We start from the raw sequence: 19580 nt of genomic DNA on the forward strand, positions 1-19580 counted from the left end.
ATTTTTGCCTACGTGTTTCACTTAACATCCTTTCTTTGTGCTCTCCTTTCCTGGTTCTCATCTTCTCCATCCACCTAGTAAATTTCCACTGCGGCATAATCAGTTTTAAATTTCTCTTTCAATATTAAATTTTTTGAAGACCTTTCATTTACTTCTATCATCATCATCATCATCATCATCATCGTCATCATCATCATCATCGCATTAAACAAGCCACTTTCTGTATACCATATTATCCTCTGCTTTTTCCCCACACTTCTCTGCTTTTTGCCTGAAGAAAAATAAAATAAAAAATTCACTCCACAATGATGATTTAAGACTTACATTGTTTAATGGGCTAAGGAAAGCTTTCCTAAGATCATGAGCCACTGATAGTCATCTCTGTATGATTGAAAAGGATGCTGTACATCACATTTCTTGTTGTAGAATCATGCAAATTGTAATTTTATTTTATGATTTTCTGTCAAGAAAAAATATATACACTTTTTATCATTTGCTAGCACCTACTTGAAAGCCAATTTGGTGTAGAGGTTAAGGTATCAGACTGGAAACTGGGAGAGCTTGAGTTCTAGTTCTACCTTAGGCCCATCTTAGACCTTGGACCAGTCACTTTCTCTGAGCCCTAGGAAGGAAGCAATGGCAAACCATTTCTGAAAAACTTACTAAGAAAACTGCAAGGACTTGTCTAGGCCAGAGGTACCCAACATTTTGGGCACCAGCGACTGGTTCTGTGGAGAGAGGTTTTTCCATGGACTGGAAGGTGTGTGGTTTTGAGTGCTGCCTGCATCCTGCAGATGGGACTTTGCTTGTTTGTGTGGACCAGTTGCTGGCATGCTGCGGCCCAGTACTGGTCCATGGACTGGGGGTTGGGAACCCCTGGTCTAGGCAGTCTCCAAAATTCAGAACCAATTAAATGGAAGGAAAAAAAACCAACCACTTGCCATTTTAATTATTTATTCATTAGAATTTTATGACAGCAAATGTAGTGTATTGGTTAAAGAAATTCTGAAAAAAAACACAATGAAGTTAACTTTTATTTAGGAGCTCAATATTTTTATACTGCCTATTAAAGCAGATATGCCTTCTATGTTTAGATTGATTGAATTCTCAATGGAAGATTGAATTATTTTGTATAAGTGAGCATCAGACCAGAACTTCCTGTAGTATTTATACAGTATGGTGATAAATGAAAATGGAAAACAGGTTTTGCTGAGATTGGAATAGAACATCTCCAACTAAAACACACCATCTAAGCTTTCTGCATGGTTTGTGTCCTGATGTAATGAAACAGTTTTTAGGTATTCCATTTGCTGTTGAAACAAAACACATTTCAATATTTTAGCTATAAGTAACAATACACTATAGTATGATTTTTTTCTCTTTTGTTTTTCATACAACTACTACAAAAATAGATGGGGCTATAAGTTATCAGCCAGCCAATCTGCATAAAACCATCCAGTGGTATTGCTTAAAAACATTTCTGAAAGACTAGAATTAAAACAAATTTAACAAGAACATTTGGCTTTCTTGCTAGAGAACCAATCTTCACTTTGTTAAATAAAGCCCCTTAGGCTATAAGGAAACTAATATATTACCTACATTATTTACCTACTTTAGAACATTTGGCAGGCAAAAAATTATTAATATGTTTATGCTGCATCCAATGTGGTGCTTACATTTTTTTGCTTTATAATTACAATATATTAGCAAAAATCTGTTCTATACCCAGCAGGTAAAATATATTCAGAAAGCTCAAGAGAGGGCAAGAACAATCTCACGTAATCTTATACATAGTCACATTCTTAGCCATCAAAATACATATAACCAGGGCTTTTTTTCTGAAAAAAAGGTGCCAGAACTCTCATCTTGTTAATCTTTTATTTATATAATTTTATTTATATATTTATTTATATAATTAAACAAATATATATTCAATTCTTAACATACATTTAATTTATTGTATTTAAGGCAAATATTCATAGAAAATTCCAAACTTTTGTCCAATTCTCATCTGGCAAATATTCTCGACTCCTTTCCTTGCTCTTAGTATCTATGGCCGAAAGTCGTTTTCTGAGCAACCACAGATCAACGTACTCTGAAGGATCGAAAAGTCTCAGAGGTGGTCCGACAAGTTTGATGAACAAAAGTGCTGAAATTGTCTTAGTCTTTAACAAAGCTCTTGTTGGGGTGGCAATTAGATTCATCTGTGAAAACCCACGTTCACATTCACTTGAAGAAATAGGAATGGTATTCAGAGTCCGTATCAAATGCAACAGTTTTTCTGGATATGTCTTTTCGAGAATGTATTCACAGAATCCACGAATCATTTCTCTTTCATTTAGTTGCAGTCTGATTGATAAGTTTCTAATTTCCACTTCTTCAAATGTCAGTTGAGTATTAACATCTTCAGGCCAATGTTTTTGATCAAGTATGCGAGACCAATATGCCAACTCATCATCTTTGCTATCAAGTAATCTTTTTTCAATTGACTCTTTCAATTTTGTATAAAATATACTTGGGTCAATGGGAGGATCCTTTCTTGAATCTCTTTTGTGAAGTAAAACTCCACGAAAGCGAAGATCACTTACAGCAGCAACAGCACATTTATAATAGAACCCAAAGTTCTGTCTTCTTTCTTCAAAAACTTGTACCAGTATTTTTATTTTCTTATTTGCCTTATACATGTTGCGGTCCTGTAGATCCAAACTTAAATCTGACAATTCTTGGAGAGCGTCACACATCAATCCTAGGTCCAATAAAAATTCTGTAGATGTTACTTTTCTTTTCAAGCCATCATAAGTGCATTTATCATTTTTATCTCTTGTAGGATCATGCATTGCTTGTTCAAAATGATACACAAGGGATTCAAAATTATTCCATACAGCCAAAACTGTACACAAACTAGATGACACCCATTGGGTACTTAAAATTCTTCCAATTTTCAGCAGCTCAGTCCCCAATAATTCTGCACATGAATGCAACTCTCTACTATTCTTTGGTGAAGCATGGTATATGACATACAGTTTATCAATAAATGATTGGAATCTATTTATTCCTGAAGTTTCCTTGGCAGCATCACCTACTGATAATTCTAGTCTGTGATTAGCACAATGCCAAACTATAATAGAAGGAAAATGTTCTGACAGCAATTTTTTCACTCCACTTTTACATCCCATCATCACAGTGGTGCCATCGCATGCCAGAGAAATCAAATATTTTTTCAAATAATCTTCTGTCATCCCATAAGAGTAAAGACATTGGAGTAAGGAATCAAATATTCCTTCTGCTGTTACTTTTTCAAGTTCTACCAAGTCCAAAAACAAATTTACTGGTGAATTCATTCCCATACCTTCGATACAGCATTGAAAAATACTATGAGGGTAGTTTTTTTGCTTATTGTGGTTGATTCATCAATTATCAATGAAATTTTATTATTGGATCGAACAATTTCTTTAACCACAGTTTTCCTCATTTCTTCACTTATATGATTAACAATGTTAATACACGCATTTGTAGAATGAAGAATACGACCCAATTCAACTCCGTTCTGTTCTTGCAGATCAATTTCATTTTCAAAATGAAAAAATGATTTTCCTTTGCTACTTTATATGCAGTTCGAAAAAAATTCCAGTTATTATTTTTTCACAAGATAATGACATTAAAAAAACATTCTCAAGAGTCATTTTTTCACTTTCAGCAACTATTTTTAATGCTGCTTTATGTGCAGCAGATTCTCTGTGATCAAATTTTTTTTTCAAAGTGAGGTCAACTGTTGCTTCCTATCTTTGCCAGAATAGGTTATCTCATTGTTAATCCATTCTTTGGAAAGTTTCAAACCCATTTTTGACTCAACACCAAGAGTTCCAACTTTTTTACAAGGCGTACAGCCAAGTTTCTTTCTTTTTTTTATTGAAAAGTTTTAAAATACATTTTATCTTTAACAATCCCCCCTCCCCCTCCCCTACCTATCCCTCCCTACCCCTCCCCCCCTTTCCCCCTCCCCCCCGAATTCCCAGAGCTAAGTACAGGGTATAAAAACAAAGAACAATCATAAACATCCATATGCTACCAACAATAAATTCTTAAATCTATCACTCTCTAGCTCATATAAGATAACTACAAACAATACTAATATTTCATATAGGGAAAAAAAGAAAATAGAAAGGAAGACTTATTCAAATGCTAAATGAAACTTTTTAGTCCCATATTTCTTCTGGATATATTCAATCCATTTTTTCCACTCCATAATATAGCGTTCTTGCGAATGATCTTTCAAATAAGCCGAGATCTTTGCCATTTCTGCCAGGTCAGAAACCTTTAAAGTCCATTCTTCTATAGTCGGCAGTTCCTCCTTCTTCCAATACTGACCTATTAAAAGTCTTGCTGCTGTAATTAAATTTAACATCAACTTAGTGTCCACAACAGTAGCATCTGTAATTATACCCAACAAAAAGAATTGCGGACAAAACTTTATCTTTTGCTTGAAGATCTTCTGCATATTCCACCAAATTTTTATCCAAAAAGCCTTGACCTTTTTACAAGTCCACCAAGTTTCATGTTATAAGCATAGAGCCAGTCATTCTTCAAGTAAAAATCTTTTTTTTGCTCATAGGTCCAGCAGTCTGGCCAGTCATTTGTGGTTTGGCTCTGCTTCTCAAGATCAGATACAGAAATATTTGTTGTTATTTCTGTGTGTTCTGTCGTGCCTGTTAATATTCTGGCCTTTTTGTTAGCAGGACAGGTTGTTGAAAAGTAATTGGTGATTTTTTTCATGTTTTAATTTGGTGTCACACTTTTACACTAAAAGTAAAAAAAAGTAAAAAAAATAGTTCTGCAATTATAGTTTCTTTTTAAATTTCCTAGTTTTTTTAGTAGTGTACATTGAAGTTGAGGGAACGCATGGAAGCTGACATTCATTTTTTTTACACATAACTTAAGTTATATTTCCAGTGCCTCTGCCAGGGGTTCCATTGTTTCTTTGAAAATATAATTTTAAAGGGCTTGCCATCCTGATAGAAGATTGCTACCACTGCTCCATAAATATTAAATCTTTTTTCTTTCCAATGATCCAAACTAATGCTTTAGAAATATAATTTCCAGTTTTAGCTACAGTAAGCAAGCAAATTACACTAAAGCTAAATTTAACGTTACTTGTTAAAGATATTTACTATATAATATTTCAGAATTAGTATTCTTTCAGTCACAATCTTATTCCTATTCAATTTGGCTGATTTTAAAATGTGATGTAAAATCATAAGCACATAAAAAGAAAACAGCAGAAACAGCTGCAAATTAACTCAACAGTTCTATGCTTAGCAACATTTCCATTTAATCAAAGTCCTTGCTCTTTCCAAATCTATTTCAGGGTTTACTTTCTATATACACAAACAATGGGAAATGAGTTTCTGGGCTGGTTCAAATTTTTTACACATTCCAAAAATTTCAGGTAATGTATCTGTTCCATATAAATACAAAAGCATGATAGGCTTTGTATTTGTACAATGGCTGATTATCTCAGTGTGCAGAAATGTGGATAACTACAAACAGAAGTTGCAAGCCCTCTCCTTTTCACTGCATGGGAGTTCAGACCTGCGATGAACTGGGATGACAGATCTAGAATCTCATATAATTATTTAGTGACTAGCAGTCTATTTTATAACTGTGTAATAATATCAGACACAGGTATGTGATATGCTGTCCAATTCAAAGATTAGTTGTGGATTCAAAGAAATAAGAAATACTGTCAGACTATCTATATGGATTCTTTACTGACCCAGATCTGTGTATTTCGATAGTGTGTTTTATCACAAGGATAAAGGAGATGCATGATTCTGCCTCCTGGCCAAGGATTTAGTTTATGAAAAGTGAGCATCTGTAAACTCTAGTCTGGTTCTTAAAGCTCCACTCCATGTGGGTTGGATTTCTGTGCTAGATGGCTGCATTTCACAGACATGTGGATTCAATAATCTGATTGATACAGGCCATAAAATTAGAAACTAAACACTCCAGAAGGTAGAGGTCAACCAGTAATTTATTGTGATCTAATGTGCTGGGCAGCAGCTCTTTGTGGTCGAGTAACAGGTTGTGTGAGGAACTGAAGGGTGGGACAATGGAAAGGGATCAATCCGCACTGCTGAGCAAGGCAAGAACTAGTTTGTTTTTCATTGTCTTCTTGACCTTGGAAAGTAGAAATTGGGACCCATGTTCTGTGGCTCGCTTGCTGCCAGCTACTCCAGCCGAGGGACCTCTAGAGGCTCTCTAGTCAGGCCCTCCTCGATGGGCGGGAAGATGTTCGCGGGCTTCTACAACCCGGAGGCTCCTGCCAGCGGCTGAGCAGTGGGCTGTTCCCACCAGCCCCAGCCCCGCCGCCACCACCGCCCTGGACAGCCCGGCCGGAGAAGGTGAAGCGGCCCATGAATGCCTTCATGGTCTGGTTGTGCACGCAGCAGCAGCGGATGGCACAAGAGCAGCCCCAGCTGCACAACTCAGAGCTCTCCAAGTGGCTGGGCGCCGCCTGGCAGCACCTTGATGCCGCCCAGAAGCAGCCCTTCATCGATGCCGCCAAGTGGCTCTGGGTGCGCCACATGCTCAATTACCCAGACTACAAGTAGCAGCCGGGGTGGAAGAGCCAGGCCAGCCGGGAGCCCTCCGCTTGCCTGCTGGGGCCGTTGGCACCCCTCAGATGGATGCACGTCTGTGCCGGCTAGGCCAATGCACTCCACAGGACCGCCGGCCAGCCAGGGCTGGCCCCGGGCAGTGGCTGCATGATGGAGGCTGCGGTGGTGCCCTGTAGCAGCCTGGTCTACAGCACGCCAAGCCCCTTGCCTTCGCCACCATGCCAAGGAAGCTGGACACTGGCCTTCAGCACCCGATGGGGGACTTCCCAGACATTGTGGCTATTTATGGGCTGCAGGGCTATGAGGTGTCTGACACAGCCACCCCAGGCTGCCTCCCCGAGCCCCCTCAACAGCCCCTGGGGTTTAGGTGTGCTGTCCACTTGGCTCCCCTCTAGCAACAATGCCAGCTGCAGCTCCGTGTCTGGGTTTCATCACACAAGGAAGGCACAGCCAGGAAAGACCAACGTGGACATAGTTCGGAGATGCACGCTAATCACCCCCCAGGTCCAGCACCGGGTAGGCCACCAGCCTGGTTGACAGGGGAGCACAAGGAAGGAATGCACATGCAGTCTGCAGAATGCACCTCCCACTCCTTGCCCTCTCTTACTTACCTAGTTGAGATGGTGTAGTTGGGCAGCAGGGAGAGGTGCAAAGTTCCTGACAAGTAGGCTTCGCTGCAGACAACTTGCCTGTGCAAAGTTTCCTGGCCAGGTCTTTTGGTGGGCTCAGCAGCAATTCCTATTGGCTTTCAAAAGCCAATAGAGCTCCCTCTATTGGATTTTGAAAGCCAATAGGAATTGCTACACAGCTTGTTGAAAAGCTTCCCCCCCCAAAAAAAAGGTGCCGGAACACCGTTCTGGGCATTCTATGAGAAAAAAAGCCCTGCATATAACCATACACACTGCAGAAGTTAAAGAAAACAAAAACTTAGCAGCACAGAGGCAATGCAGAATCTTCAGTTTTGGCATTTTATAATGCTGTTTAGAAATTCAGCATAGTAATAAACACATAAAAGTATAACAAAGCTCAAAACAACTAAATTAACAATGTATTTGTTATGTAGCTGGTTCTTTGCAGGCATTGAGTGAGACAGAACGTTCAAAACAGCAACAGGCTTTATTGAAGGTCAGAACAGAACAGAAGCAACAAGGGAGCTGCTGCTCAGCTATTTATATGGTTGGCTGATAGGCGGTGACCAATAGGTTTGAAGCAGAGGTTTCCCCCCCCAAAGACCTACTTAGCCGGCTGGAGACAACCAGTCTGGGCCGGCTAGCAACTGTTACAAGCATATACGTGAACTAGCACTTAGCAATTGAATTCAAGCAATTAATAAGCAGTACAACATAAGCAAACACTTACAACGTATAAAAAGGCCAATACATTACAGTATTAATTTCTGCTTTTGCATAGGTTCAACAGCACTAGCAACATTTTTGTGTGAAACCCAGTAGAAATTGCAACCACCCACCAACATGTCCTTCAGCTTTCCTATAGAAAGACTTTAAAAAATAAAAGCAATAACTTGCCAAGTAGTTTGGCAGGAATGCAACTACAAGCAATCTTCTGCATGGCCATGTGCTTAACTGCTGTTTTTTCTCAACACTCCATCACCCATAGCAGCAGGGATATAACTAGTTCCTGCCACTATGCTGGTTAAGCTAGAATAAGGCTGAAGGAAAGCAATTCACCCATAAGTCCCAACACAACATCCAATTAAATAGCAGGCATACTTGGAGCAGGCAACTGATGCCACTCAAAGCACTAAGTTTTGTTTTAATCCCAAAACAAGCTTCTTGAAATGTGAATGCCTAAAAACTGAAATGTTTTGAATATCACAAATTTACATTATATCAAACCTACTGAATAAAATAGTATAAATATTATGAATTTTATTCAGTAGGTTTGATACAATTTAAATTTGTAATATTGTATATTGTAAACATTTTTTTAAAAAAACAACAAATGTCTTTTCTTCCTATTTGAAGGCTTTCTAATTTTCTGCTCCTACTTTTTTGCCAGTTTTTTAAAATTATTTGATGCTATCCATGAACATGCATTAATGCAGTAACTGTAATCATATCCTCCTGGTCAAAACTTCAATCCAAGTTACAGTATGTGAAATGGCACTCCATAAAGAGTTAATAGGATCTGAGAAAGGTTGTTAGCTCTTGCATAATGTGTTCACATATTGTAATCCCATCCTTTACCTTCTGTTACAGAACCATAATGGGACTGTATTTTGGCAGAAGAAAGGTGCTATATTCTCCAAACTAGCAATTCTAACTTCTTTTATTTGTTTTTCCTAATCACAAACCTTTGCTGACATGCCTTGAAATGACTTTTTAAACAATTTCACCTTTCACCTGCTAGTCTTGACCTTATGAATCTTCATTAATGTGCTTATAGATATATTTCTATTTAAGAAGAGATTATAATTAAACAACAGATGCTTCATTAATTTAGGAATAAAGGCCGTGTATGTTGCTTTCTCTTTTGTTAGCATACGAATACAGTAGTTTTCATGTTGATGAATGAATGGCTGTCTTTACCATTTTTATTACTAATGAACTGGACTGTTCAATAAAAATAATGTGACAAAATATATGATATTCACTTATTTCATGTTGAAGAAAATAAACCCCATCGCTAAAATGGTTTCTGTGGTAATATTTTCAGAGCTTATATATTTAAGAGTTATTGACATTCATTTAATTAGTTTGGACCAGAACTTTGGCTAAAATGTAACTTTATTTATTTCTGCCTGCCTCAATCTGGACCAGAATAGCAATCTATTTCCACTTGATAGTTTATTCAGGTTCAATATCTGGAGGACTTAGCTTGTCAAATTGGATTCTTAAAATATATGTGCTAAACTGAATATTTTCTATATTATATTGCTAGTTTACATGTGATATTTTATACAATACAGCCATTATGTATTACTTCATATATTATCTTTTCTTTATATAGAAGAAAAGTTTGTGTCTATTATGGTAAGAAAAATATTAAATATCTTTTATATATCTATATCTATAGATATAGATATAGATATATAGAGAGAGATATAGAGATATAGAGATATAGAGATATAGATAGATAGATAGATAGATAGATAGATAGATGATAGATAGATAGATAGATAGATAGATAGATAGATAGATAGATAGATAGATAGATAGATTTTATTAATTTCTTTCATCAAATGTTGCATGCTTAGTACAATGAATATTAGAGGTAGCAAAGGTCATCTTGGAAATTTCATATTGTTATGCTTGTTTTATGACCTTCTATGACTACAGAATAATATGACTACAGAATAATATTTCCAGAACCAAATTCTGGTCCTTTTGGATAACACAAAGGTAAAGAAATTACAGTTACAGAATGTGCCAACCCAGTTTACCATAGTTTTGCCCAGAAGTTGGAACATATATTATTTGGTGTGCCATGTACCATAAGACACGACTGGAAAAAAATGGTTGGAAATTACTGAGGGGCAAATATTAGAAGAAACATGATAGTGTAAAGGTTATATAATAAACTGCAAGGTGACTAGCAATCATGTGTTTCTCCTCCCCATCTGATTCCCTTTTAATTTGAATGGATGCCCTGATTAACATGATAAACATATACTGTACACCCAGTTCCTCATATAAAAACCTGGCAGTAACTTGTTCTCTTATTTTCCAGAATCTAGTATCAGTTTAATGCTGTCACCAATGAATTGGAAAATTCTGTACTATATACTATAGCTGTGTGAGATGACAGTCACATGCTTATTCTCCATCTTCTCTCTTTTAACTAGTAACAGTTCCACATCTTGTGGCAATAAATTCTATAAATAAATAAAATGATATAGCGTTGAAATTGTTGTTTATTGCAGAAAAAATCTGTTTTTTTTCCAGATTCTCGTACAAAAAACATAAGCCTTAATAAGACTCAAGTAGTTGAAATTGCATTCATGTTGTATCCCCCTGTTGGTCTCAAGTTGATAACAGCAGCTGCTCCTCGGTCAACCTGGGTGAAACCAATTGTTGATGGAGAAGATTCTTACATGTATCTAGGTAAACATTTTTAAATGGATTCCTTTTGTAAGAGTGTTACTAGTTCAGCTTTCTACAATTGTCATGTATCATCATAACTCTGTTATTTACTTTTGTAAATGGAAATGGAGCATTTGATATGCTCTTCGATATCTGAGGTGCCACATCACAAACCTTTCGACAAATCATGGTTTTGCTACATTGTCCTCACCAGCTGAATATCTCAAATATTTTCAGTGTGATAAATAAATATGCTTGCATGTTTAAAACTTGCAGAGACCAGCTTAAGGTAATAATTGCTCGGTCTGAGCCAATATGCAGGTTAGTTTTTATACTAATTTAAAAAATACCAAGAAAATAATCAGATGCAGAGTGTTCTACTTTCCATAGGGCACTCATTGGAATCCTTGTTATGAAATTTTAGCCTACTATCTAATTAATACTATTAATCAGTGCTCTTAAATGTTGAACTAACTGTTTCCAATGTGAACTAAAAAAGAAGTTAGATAAGCTAGTTGAATAAGCAAGCTAGTCATGTTTTTTGTTTCAAACTGGACAATCACTGAATTGATTTCCCTCAGAGCTTTTATTTCTTCATGAATTAATCATAATACTTTCACTTTCATAAAAATAACAATATCTTTTATGTAGCACATACATTTATCCATATCTATATGATCTGTATACAGATTCTATTATTTCTGTGAGGGGATGCAGAACCATTCATATGCTCCGGAAGTGGTTGCAATGGTAAATTGATTTTTAAAGTGATTAACAAATACTCTGAAAAGCCTAAAATAATTAGGACTACAAAGCAAATATCCTGAAGGTGGCCTTTTGTAAGATATGTTGAAGACATTAATGATAGTAAGCACAGTCAGTAATTATATTCAAAGGTTTTCCACTTAGTTTTGCTAAATAAAATTTCTCAATGGATAACTAAATTTGGGGGGAATGTAAAATTTAAAATCTAAACAAGGAATAGAAAATGGATTTCCCAAATATGTCAGTCAAGAGTTTTGAAAAATTTGCAGCTGTACTACCTACACAACATTGTATGATTGAAAGAGACATATCTGCCCTATGAGATGGAGGAAAAAAACAACATCTGAAAGCCAGTTATTTCAGATATATCAATTCAGACTTTGCAGAAATAGATATTTAGTGATGTGACATGCAGATATGTCAACATATTCATAAGCAATAATTCAATCATTGTAAGATATGGAAATATATAATAAATCAGCTGAGAGTTTTTATGAAAGTTTTATATAGCATAAAAATTTTGAATGAAGCTAATCTCAAGCTTTGATTACCAGGCTTGATAGCAATTTCAGATAGGAAGTTATATTTTCCTTACTTTGTGTAGCTCTGTCCAGATTTACCTGCTATAAAAATCTTTTTATTTCATTTTGTATCTATTGTATCTCAATTTGTATCTCAAATTCTTTGAGATCTCATGTCAACATGGTATATTTCTAAGATATTCTCTCTTTTTGGCCCACTCATGCTCATGTCCAGATTATATTATTCACAATAAAGACATAAACTTTGCAAATATTTGCAGGAAAAACAGAAGGAAAAAGATTAATTCCTTAACCCTGCAATTATCTTCCCTTAATTTTCTTATCTTTTGATTCTGTATTTAAATTAAAAAAGAAAACTAAATTGAAATGTTGATTTGTATGGAGACAGGATTTGAAAGAAATAGAAAAATAAGTTTTATTTCTGACTTCTAAAGTTTGCTAAAGTTTACAGCTTACTGTACTATTAAATTGATGAATGAAATTGCATCATAATTCTTTATCTGTTCAGAGTTTGGAACTACAGCTTGTCATCCAGAATGTTACTTGTTCTATTCCAGCATTATGTCTTAGTCCAAATCTCAACAGATCTGAAAAACAGATACTTAGATTAAGGCAACAATATATCTATGATACTGTATCTTCAAATGCACTGAGTAGCCTCTGTTTTTTTAATAACACTTTTATTAATTTTTAAAAATTACAGTCTTTAGTACTTAGTAAACAACATGTTGTCTGGGTTCAAATATTTAACATTAACTTCTACAATATAAATCTGTTCAATACTACACAATCCAGTATTTTTTCCCTAACCCTCCTTTCTTCTTCATATTTTTTCCATTTTCCCCTCATTACACCATTACAATTTTGGGTACTGTTAATGTATACAAAGTTAGATATAAGCATCTTCATCATATTTTACTAATATTATACAAATAACAATAATATCAGTTCATAAATCAATAATGTCAATTCATTAATCAATATCCTATTTTTCATGCTCTTGTTAAGGTTTGATTTCCCATCAGTACTTGAAATATCTATCAGTTATGATTTTCTCAATATTAATTACATTTATATACAGTAGCTAAAAGTTTTATTCAGATCAATCCTCTTATCTTCATATTTCCCATATCAAAAAAAGAGAGAAAAAATGCTATCTTAATTCTAAATCATATCTTTCATTATAAAAGTCTAATTATATCTAAGGGCCATCCGTTTTTTAAATCTTATTCAAACAAGTATTTAAACATATAATGTTCCCTCTAAAAGGTCAAATCTTCTGTGTTTTTTTTAATATGACACTTGTTTTCTTTCTTTGCCAAGTTGCTTTCCAAGCCAGGACAATTAGATCGCCCAGGAATTTTCTTTATATTTTTGTAAAAATTGCTTGGCATGAGGAAGACAATTTAGGTAGGGTATTTTTTTGGGGGGGAATTCCACCCATTTATATTCCTTAAACAACTCTCAGTTCCCTTCTTCCTCCTTTTCTCTTTTCATTCCCTGTCTCCCAAGTTGTGACATTTCCCTTAACAACTCTATATTCCCCTTTTTAAAATCTTCCTTGCCATCAGATATATTTTGCATCTAAGGGGTAAAAGGTCTTTTGCATTTTTATTTTTATAGCTAAGTCTTGCAATATTTTGTTTGTATATAGTCATTTATATTTCCCTTCTTTTATCTCTTCCATCTCTAAATCCATTTCCTCTGTTTCCTCTTCTGATTTCTGGATTATTTATTCATACTTTGTAGTCGTTATCTGGGAACTTTCTAGTTGTAGATTTAATTTGGAGATTTGCTCATTTATATTGTCTAAATTGCTTTTAGTTTCATTGTGATTTCTTTTTATGTTCTCTTTGCATTCAACAATTGTTTGGTGAATTAGTAATTAGTTTGGTGAATATATTTCTTTCTGAAAAGTTTCCCCCCATGATTCCTGGAATTCCTCTAGAATCACCAGACTCAGTAAGAGTAGATCAAAGTTTTCTCTAGTTTTCTGATGTTTATATGTACCCTTTATAATCCAATAGATTCCAAAATATAGGTTCAGTTCTGAAAGCAATATTTTATAGTAATCCTTTGCCTCAAGTATCCCAAAAATTGTCAATCAGGCAAGGTTGTAATCCACAATGTTTGAAGTGCTCAAAATGTTCAATCTCTCTGAAAACAGCTCAAAGGTCTCTCCCAGCCAGGCATAGTCCAAGGTCAAATATTTCTTTCTCTCCCACTAGCTCTTGAAGTTAAAAGTCCAAACTCATTAGATATTTATAATCCAAGAAGTTCAGGGTGAAAAGTATGCCAAAATATTTTCCTTTTTTGCCAGCTGTTCTCCCAAGCTAGGAATCACCAAACAGCCAGGAAGCAAATTATAGTGCTATACACAAATCTCTTAGTAAGGGACATGGTGGCTCAGTGGGTTAGGATGCTGAGCTTGTCGATCAGAAGATCGGCAGTTTGGCAGGTTGAATTCCAAGTGCCGAGTAGCAGAGTGAGCGCCTGTTACTCGTCCTAGCTTCTGCCAACCTAGCAGTTCGAAAGCATGTAAAAATGAAAGTAGAAAAATAGGGACCACTGCAGTGGGAAGGTAACAGCATTCTGTGCACCTTTGGCATCTAGTCATGTCGGCCACATGACCATGGAGACATCCTCCGACAAACACTGGCTCTTCAGCTTTGAAATGGAGATGAGCACCTAGAGTTGGAAACGACTAGCACGCATGTGCGGGGGAACCTTTACCTTTACCTTTTTACACAAATCCACCACTAGATGTCATTCAAAGTCCATTTTCCACTCTTAAAACAAAGGATTGATGTTTTATATTTTGCCTCATTTTTTCCCCAAAGAGAAAATCTTAACAGTTATCTCAGTTCTCAAATTTATCAAAACTGTAGCTTTATGTTACTTCCACTTCAATGCTGTATGTTTCTGTCCCCCATAAAATTAAAACGGCACTTCCATTTACATTCAGAGATTTCTAGCTTTGTGGGAGCCTTTCCCAGGAAATTCAGTTGTAAAATAGTAAAGGAAGGATCAATATTCTCACCCAGATCCAAACATGCTGTTTATGATGTATTAAGTAGTGCTTTTTTCTTCTTTGGTTGTCAGCAGCTAATGGCCGGACGCAGGAATGTAGCCGGTCTTTCCCCTGCCAGTTTGGAGGGCTTTCCTTGGATCAAAAGGAAAGACCACTGTCTCTCTGTGATCAGAGAGGATCTCCAGCAGGGTGAAATCAGGCGCGGAAGGCAAAGCCCTGCCTTCCCGCGTCCCATCTCACTGCAACACAAACTGGAAGTCTCGAGTAGCCTCTGTTTTTTTCCTTCTCATGGTTTGTGAGATGAGGCCATGAGATGTATTATTGAATTCACTTTTCTTTTTCATTCAGAAATCAAAGGCATTTGTTGCTCTTTATCTCCTCATAAATTTGGCGTAGTGAACAGTTGTCAGCCCCTTTTGTGAATAACAAATTCTGGAAGCTAATCATAGATTTTCCAGTCTACATGATTATATGCAGTATCTTTTTCAGCTCTTAAACTAGTTGATAGAAGGATTGTAGCAGTTACATTTAAATTGCATTTAATCAGTTTTTAAAGCACTGTGGATTTTCTTATTATCAATCTTTGGAAAGATAGCCTTGGAATTTTTAAAATATGTTCCATAATAAATAAAAAATAAAATATCAAACACATTCCATGCTTCTTTTTTCTGTCCATGTTTACACTGACTTGGACTGATTGATAAAGAAATATGGAAGTACTATTAAAAGAACATGAGAAGAAAGACTATGGCAGCATGTGTAGAGTGGAATATCAATACAGATTGTCACAAAAATAATAATCCACAGAATTGCAAAAAGCACTGCCATTTTACTCACCTTCACTAAGATGCCATCGGAAAATGGACCGCTAATTTTCTATTACTATTTGTGACAAGAAATCATATAATATATTTCTTGCAAGTGAGTTGATAACCTGAGCAGTTGATCTGTGAAGATCAAAGAGTGAATTCACAATAATTAGTGACAGGAAATGAGAGTGATAGGAAAGAGTCTCTATTAAAGAAAGGAAGAACATGTCTATACATCTTCCAAGTCAGCAGTTTCTATAACCCTTAGGAACTTCATGGCTTATATGCTGAGAATCAGTGGACTCGGCTGACTTTAGAATAAATTTGCATAGGACTGCACTGTAAGTCTTGAAGAAATGTGTCAAGCAGAAGTGGGGATGCTCATGCCTGCATGTTTTAACATTGTGTTTATTTTAACAGGTATTTCTAGGCTTCGGTATTACCAAGATAGTAGTCAGAAGTTGCTATGTTCACTTGCCTGCTTTGCTCCAGGCTCATATATTTTTTTAATGACATGATGGCTTCTAGGGGTCCCAGGGCTCCAGTAGTTGACTAACTAAATATGTTTTCTGGATTTCCCAGTGCATAAAAAATTGAGAGCTTTTACAGTATAAAGTTCCTGAAAATTGTATCATTTTTGTAACAAGATGGAATGCCTTATAACACAGCATTGCTATTTGTTAGGGAGACAAGCAGCTTCTTAATGGCTACAAGATGTTGCAAAAAAAAAAAAAAACCAGCTGAAGCTGTAGCGGTTTCTGTCCTGACTCAAGAAAGCCTTTGATCATTTAAAATAAACTCAATCAATTAGCGTCCTAAAAACTAGAGTGTTTTTAATAGTATTCTATAAAGCTTGTTGACATGCCAGATTAAATATCTGGGGTACTCAAAGGAAGAGAAAATATATTGCTGTTGTGACGGATGTTTTAGGCACTTCATGTTACAGTGTTAAATTTAAACAATGTTGGTGAATTTGTGCCTGCTTTGATTATTGATTATATTATATACAGAAAACTTTTCTAAATGCAGGCCTATATTATCCCTGTTTTCCTCTGCTATAACTAGAAATTTTGGAAATGGTTTCTTGTCAGTAACCGAAATATTCCTATTAGTAACTAGTTGACCCAATGTTTACACCTGTTGAGATACTGGTAGGTCTGCATCAGAAAGTACTATTTGAATTTTTAGCATGTTACTATTTGAGATATTTAATATTATATTTTGATTTATGTTGAGTCAAAAATAGCAAACATTTGTCTCTCTAGATGTTGCATATCATACGTCTCAGCAGCCATTATCACTTGGCCTTGCTCGGTGGGGCTGCTAGTAGTTGAGTAACTTATAGAGAGTCATAGGATTCCCCATCTTTTGGATACAGAGAACAAACTGTCTAGCAGTAACCTAGATCTTGATAGAGAACTTCAGGGGAGGTGTCTGATTCGAATGAATTGTTGGCAACTCTAGACCAGGGGTCTCCAAACATTTTGGATTGGAGGGGAAGGGGCAGGTGCCTTATGCACACATCTGCAAACGTGAATGTAGCCACATGTGTGCATGTGCATACAAACAGGCTGCAAGCATGCGCACCATGTAAATGGGGCTGTGAGCATGTGCACGAGGCTCTCAGCAATGGCGGTGCCTGTGTGAGGTTTGTGGCATCACTGCCAGGCTTGCAGTGATGCTACCCCAGCACGAGGATCATGCCGTGGCCTGCAGTGATGCTGCCCTGACATGAGGCTCGCACCCCCACCCCCACGCAAGGATCGTGTCGCAGCACACCTGCTGCTTGCTGCGCTGCTGCCGCCCGCACATTTGTGACAATGCTGTCACCTTTGTGTGGCACACTGACACCCACCTGCCACCCACAGCACTGCCGCCCCCCATGTAAGGTTTGTGGCAACGCTGCTGCCCACACGATATTAGCGGTGTTGCCACCACCTGCACAACACTCTTGGCAATGGTGGCATGGGGGGGGTTGAGCACACGCACACGCTTGTGCACTACCCAGCTACTCACGCAGCCTGGCAGCCAAGAGGCCATGGCCTGGTAGTGGGTCGCGGCCCATAATTTGGGGATGTCTGCTCTAGACAGTGTTACTGCTTGACATAACCTTGCTGCTCTGCATTTTTTTCTTTGGAAGTATATATTTTATGCTAGCATTTTAGTTGTAAACCACCCAGAGTCAGGCAGCTTATAAATAAAATAATGAAAATATTTCATTTTCATGATCTGTGGATGATATCCTTGTGTCTCTTGAGCAGTGTTACTGTTCATTATTTTCTCAGTGTATTGTATGTCAGGATTTAGCTTTCTGAATTTTAATCTTGTTCCTATAATGCTTGCCAGTTCTGATTACTGCAATCACAGGCAAAAAATGGGTTGGAAAGGTTAGAGTACAAATCTAACCCCCTGGGCTCTGATCCATCAGATTTTGGCACAAGTTGAATAGACAAGCTACTTGTGCTTCAGATACATTCTAGTGGATTAGTACCTATAAGTACAGTATTTCAAGAAACATTTCAAGTAATTTGCCTGATATTTTCTAAAACACTAATACTCATTTTTCAGCTGCTGGAAATGTTTTGTATTTTTCTCACCTTTCTAGCCTCCCTCCCAAGACTGTTGAAATAAGCTTGTACAATAAACTCAGATATAGTAATTTCTCTAACTCCTATTTGTTTACAAACATTAATTTATATATAATACCACCTCATTTACTTTCACTCTCTAGAAATATTAGTAATTATAAGTTCTTGTGCACATTATTTCTGTGTTTTTCTCCTAAAAGACATGCTTCATCAGGTTCGTCCTCTCTTTGAGGAAGACCCTGATGAAGCATGTCTTTTGGGGGGGGGGATGTCAATTGTAAATGTATTAAATTATATATATTCAGCATATGTTGTCTTTCTAACATATGTTATTAAGTAACTTTCCTTTTGAGATCTCTATCTTTTGTTCAAGAATAAATCTCCTAGAAGACAGTTATTGATGAAGTTTGCCCCATAAATTGCTATGACAACCTCATTGTCTCTCTCAGTATTATTTTTTCCTCTACTGAATGACACTGAACTAATGGCTGCAATATTTGTTTCCCAAATTCAAATAGTCTGATTTGCATTGTGTGTAAAAACTGAAGTCTTCTGTGAATCATGCCTTTGACCAGGTGATCTCATGTACTGTACATGTCAAACTATTTTGCTGGCAGCTACATGGAAGCATTGCGTTGTTGTGGGAGTACAAAGCCAAATTAGAGCATAGACAAAGTACAAAGCAATTAAAATGTCCAGTTATCAGAGAAAGATACCCCTTTTAAAAAGTGAAGATTTTTTTTATCTGTTTAAAAAATGTATATGGCCACCCATTTTAAACAACAAGCATATGGTAGTCAGAGATATGAAACCATTAAGCTCAGGTCAAATCTTGTGTTCCCAAATGACAAACTGGGTGCTAGTGGTTGCATAGTTATCACCTACCAAGGCAAGCTGAGTTGAGTGCCTTTACTCAGCTTTTTGGAGTTCATGACACATTCTTGAGCTAGGTGGATCTAAGGGCCTCCATCATCTGATTCATCCTGCACATTTTCTGGATCACTGCTAGCAGAGTTGGCTTAGGTGCTAGATTGCTGCCCTTGGTGTCTTGAGGATACCATTTGTCTGGAGCAGTCTCCTTTGCATTCTGACTTAGAAGAGACTATGAAACACGAAGGATTGTTTCTTGGAAGTGATTTTCATCCAAATGCAAAACTAGTCCAATCTTGCTTAGTTCAAAGCCTC

The 19580-nt window shown here is 36.6% G+C and overlaps 1 protein-coding gene across 1 annotated transcript in view; it reads left to right on the forward strand.

Moving 5' to 3' along the window:
• Positions 1-19580, forward strand: part of IQCM (IQ motif containing M) — a gene marked incomplete at its 5' end in the record, with an annotated part of 141984 nt that overhangs the window by 103861 nt on the left and 18543 nt on the right. The window contains one exon of the mRNA XM_081333344.1: positions 10523-10681. Within this exon, the coding sequence (XP_081189470.1) occupies positions 10523-10681 (159 nt within the window). The remainder of the gene's footprint in view (positions 1-10522; positions 10682-19580) is intronic.

This window comes from Vipera berus (genome assembly GCF_964194415.1).
Source record: "Vipera berus genome assembly, chromosome: 7".
NCBI classification, from domain to species: domain Eukaryota; kingdom Metazoa; phylum Chordata; class Lepidosauria; order Squamata; family Viperidae; genus Vipera; species Vipera berus.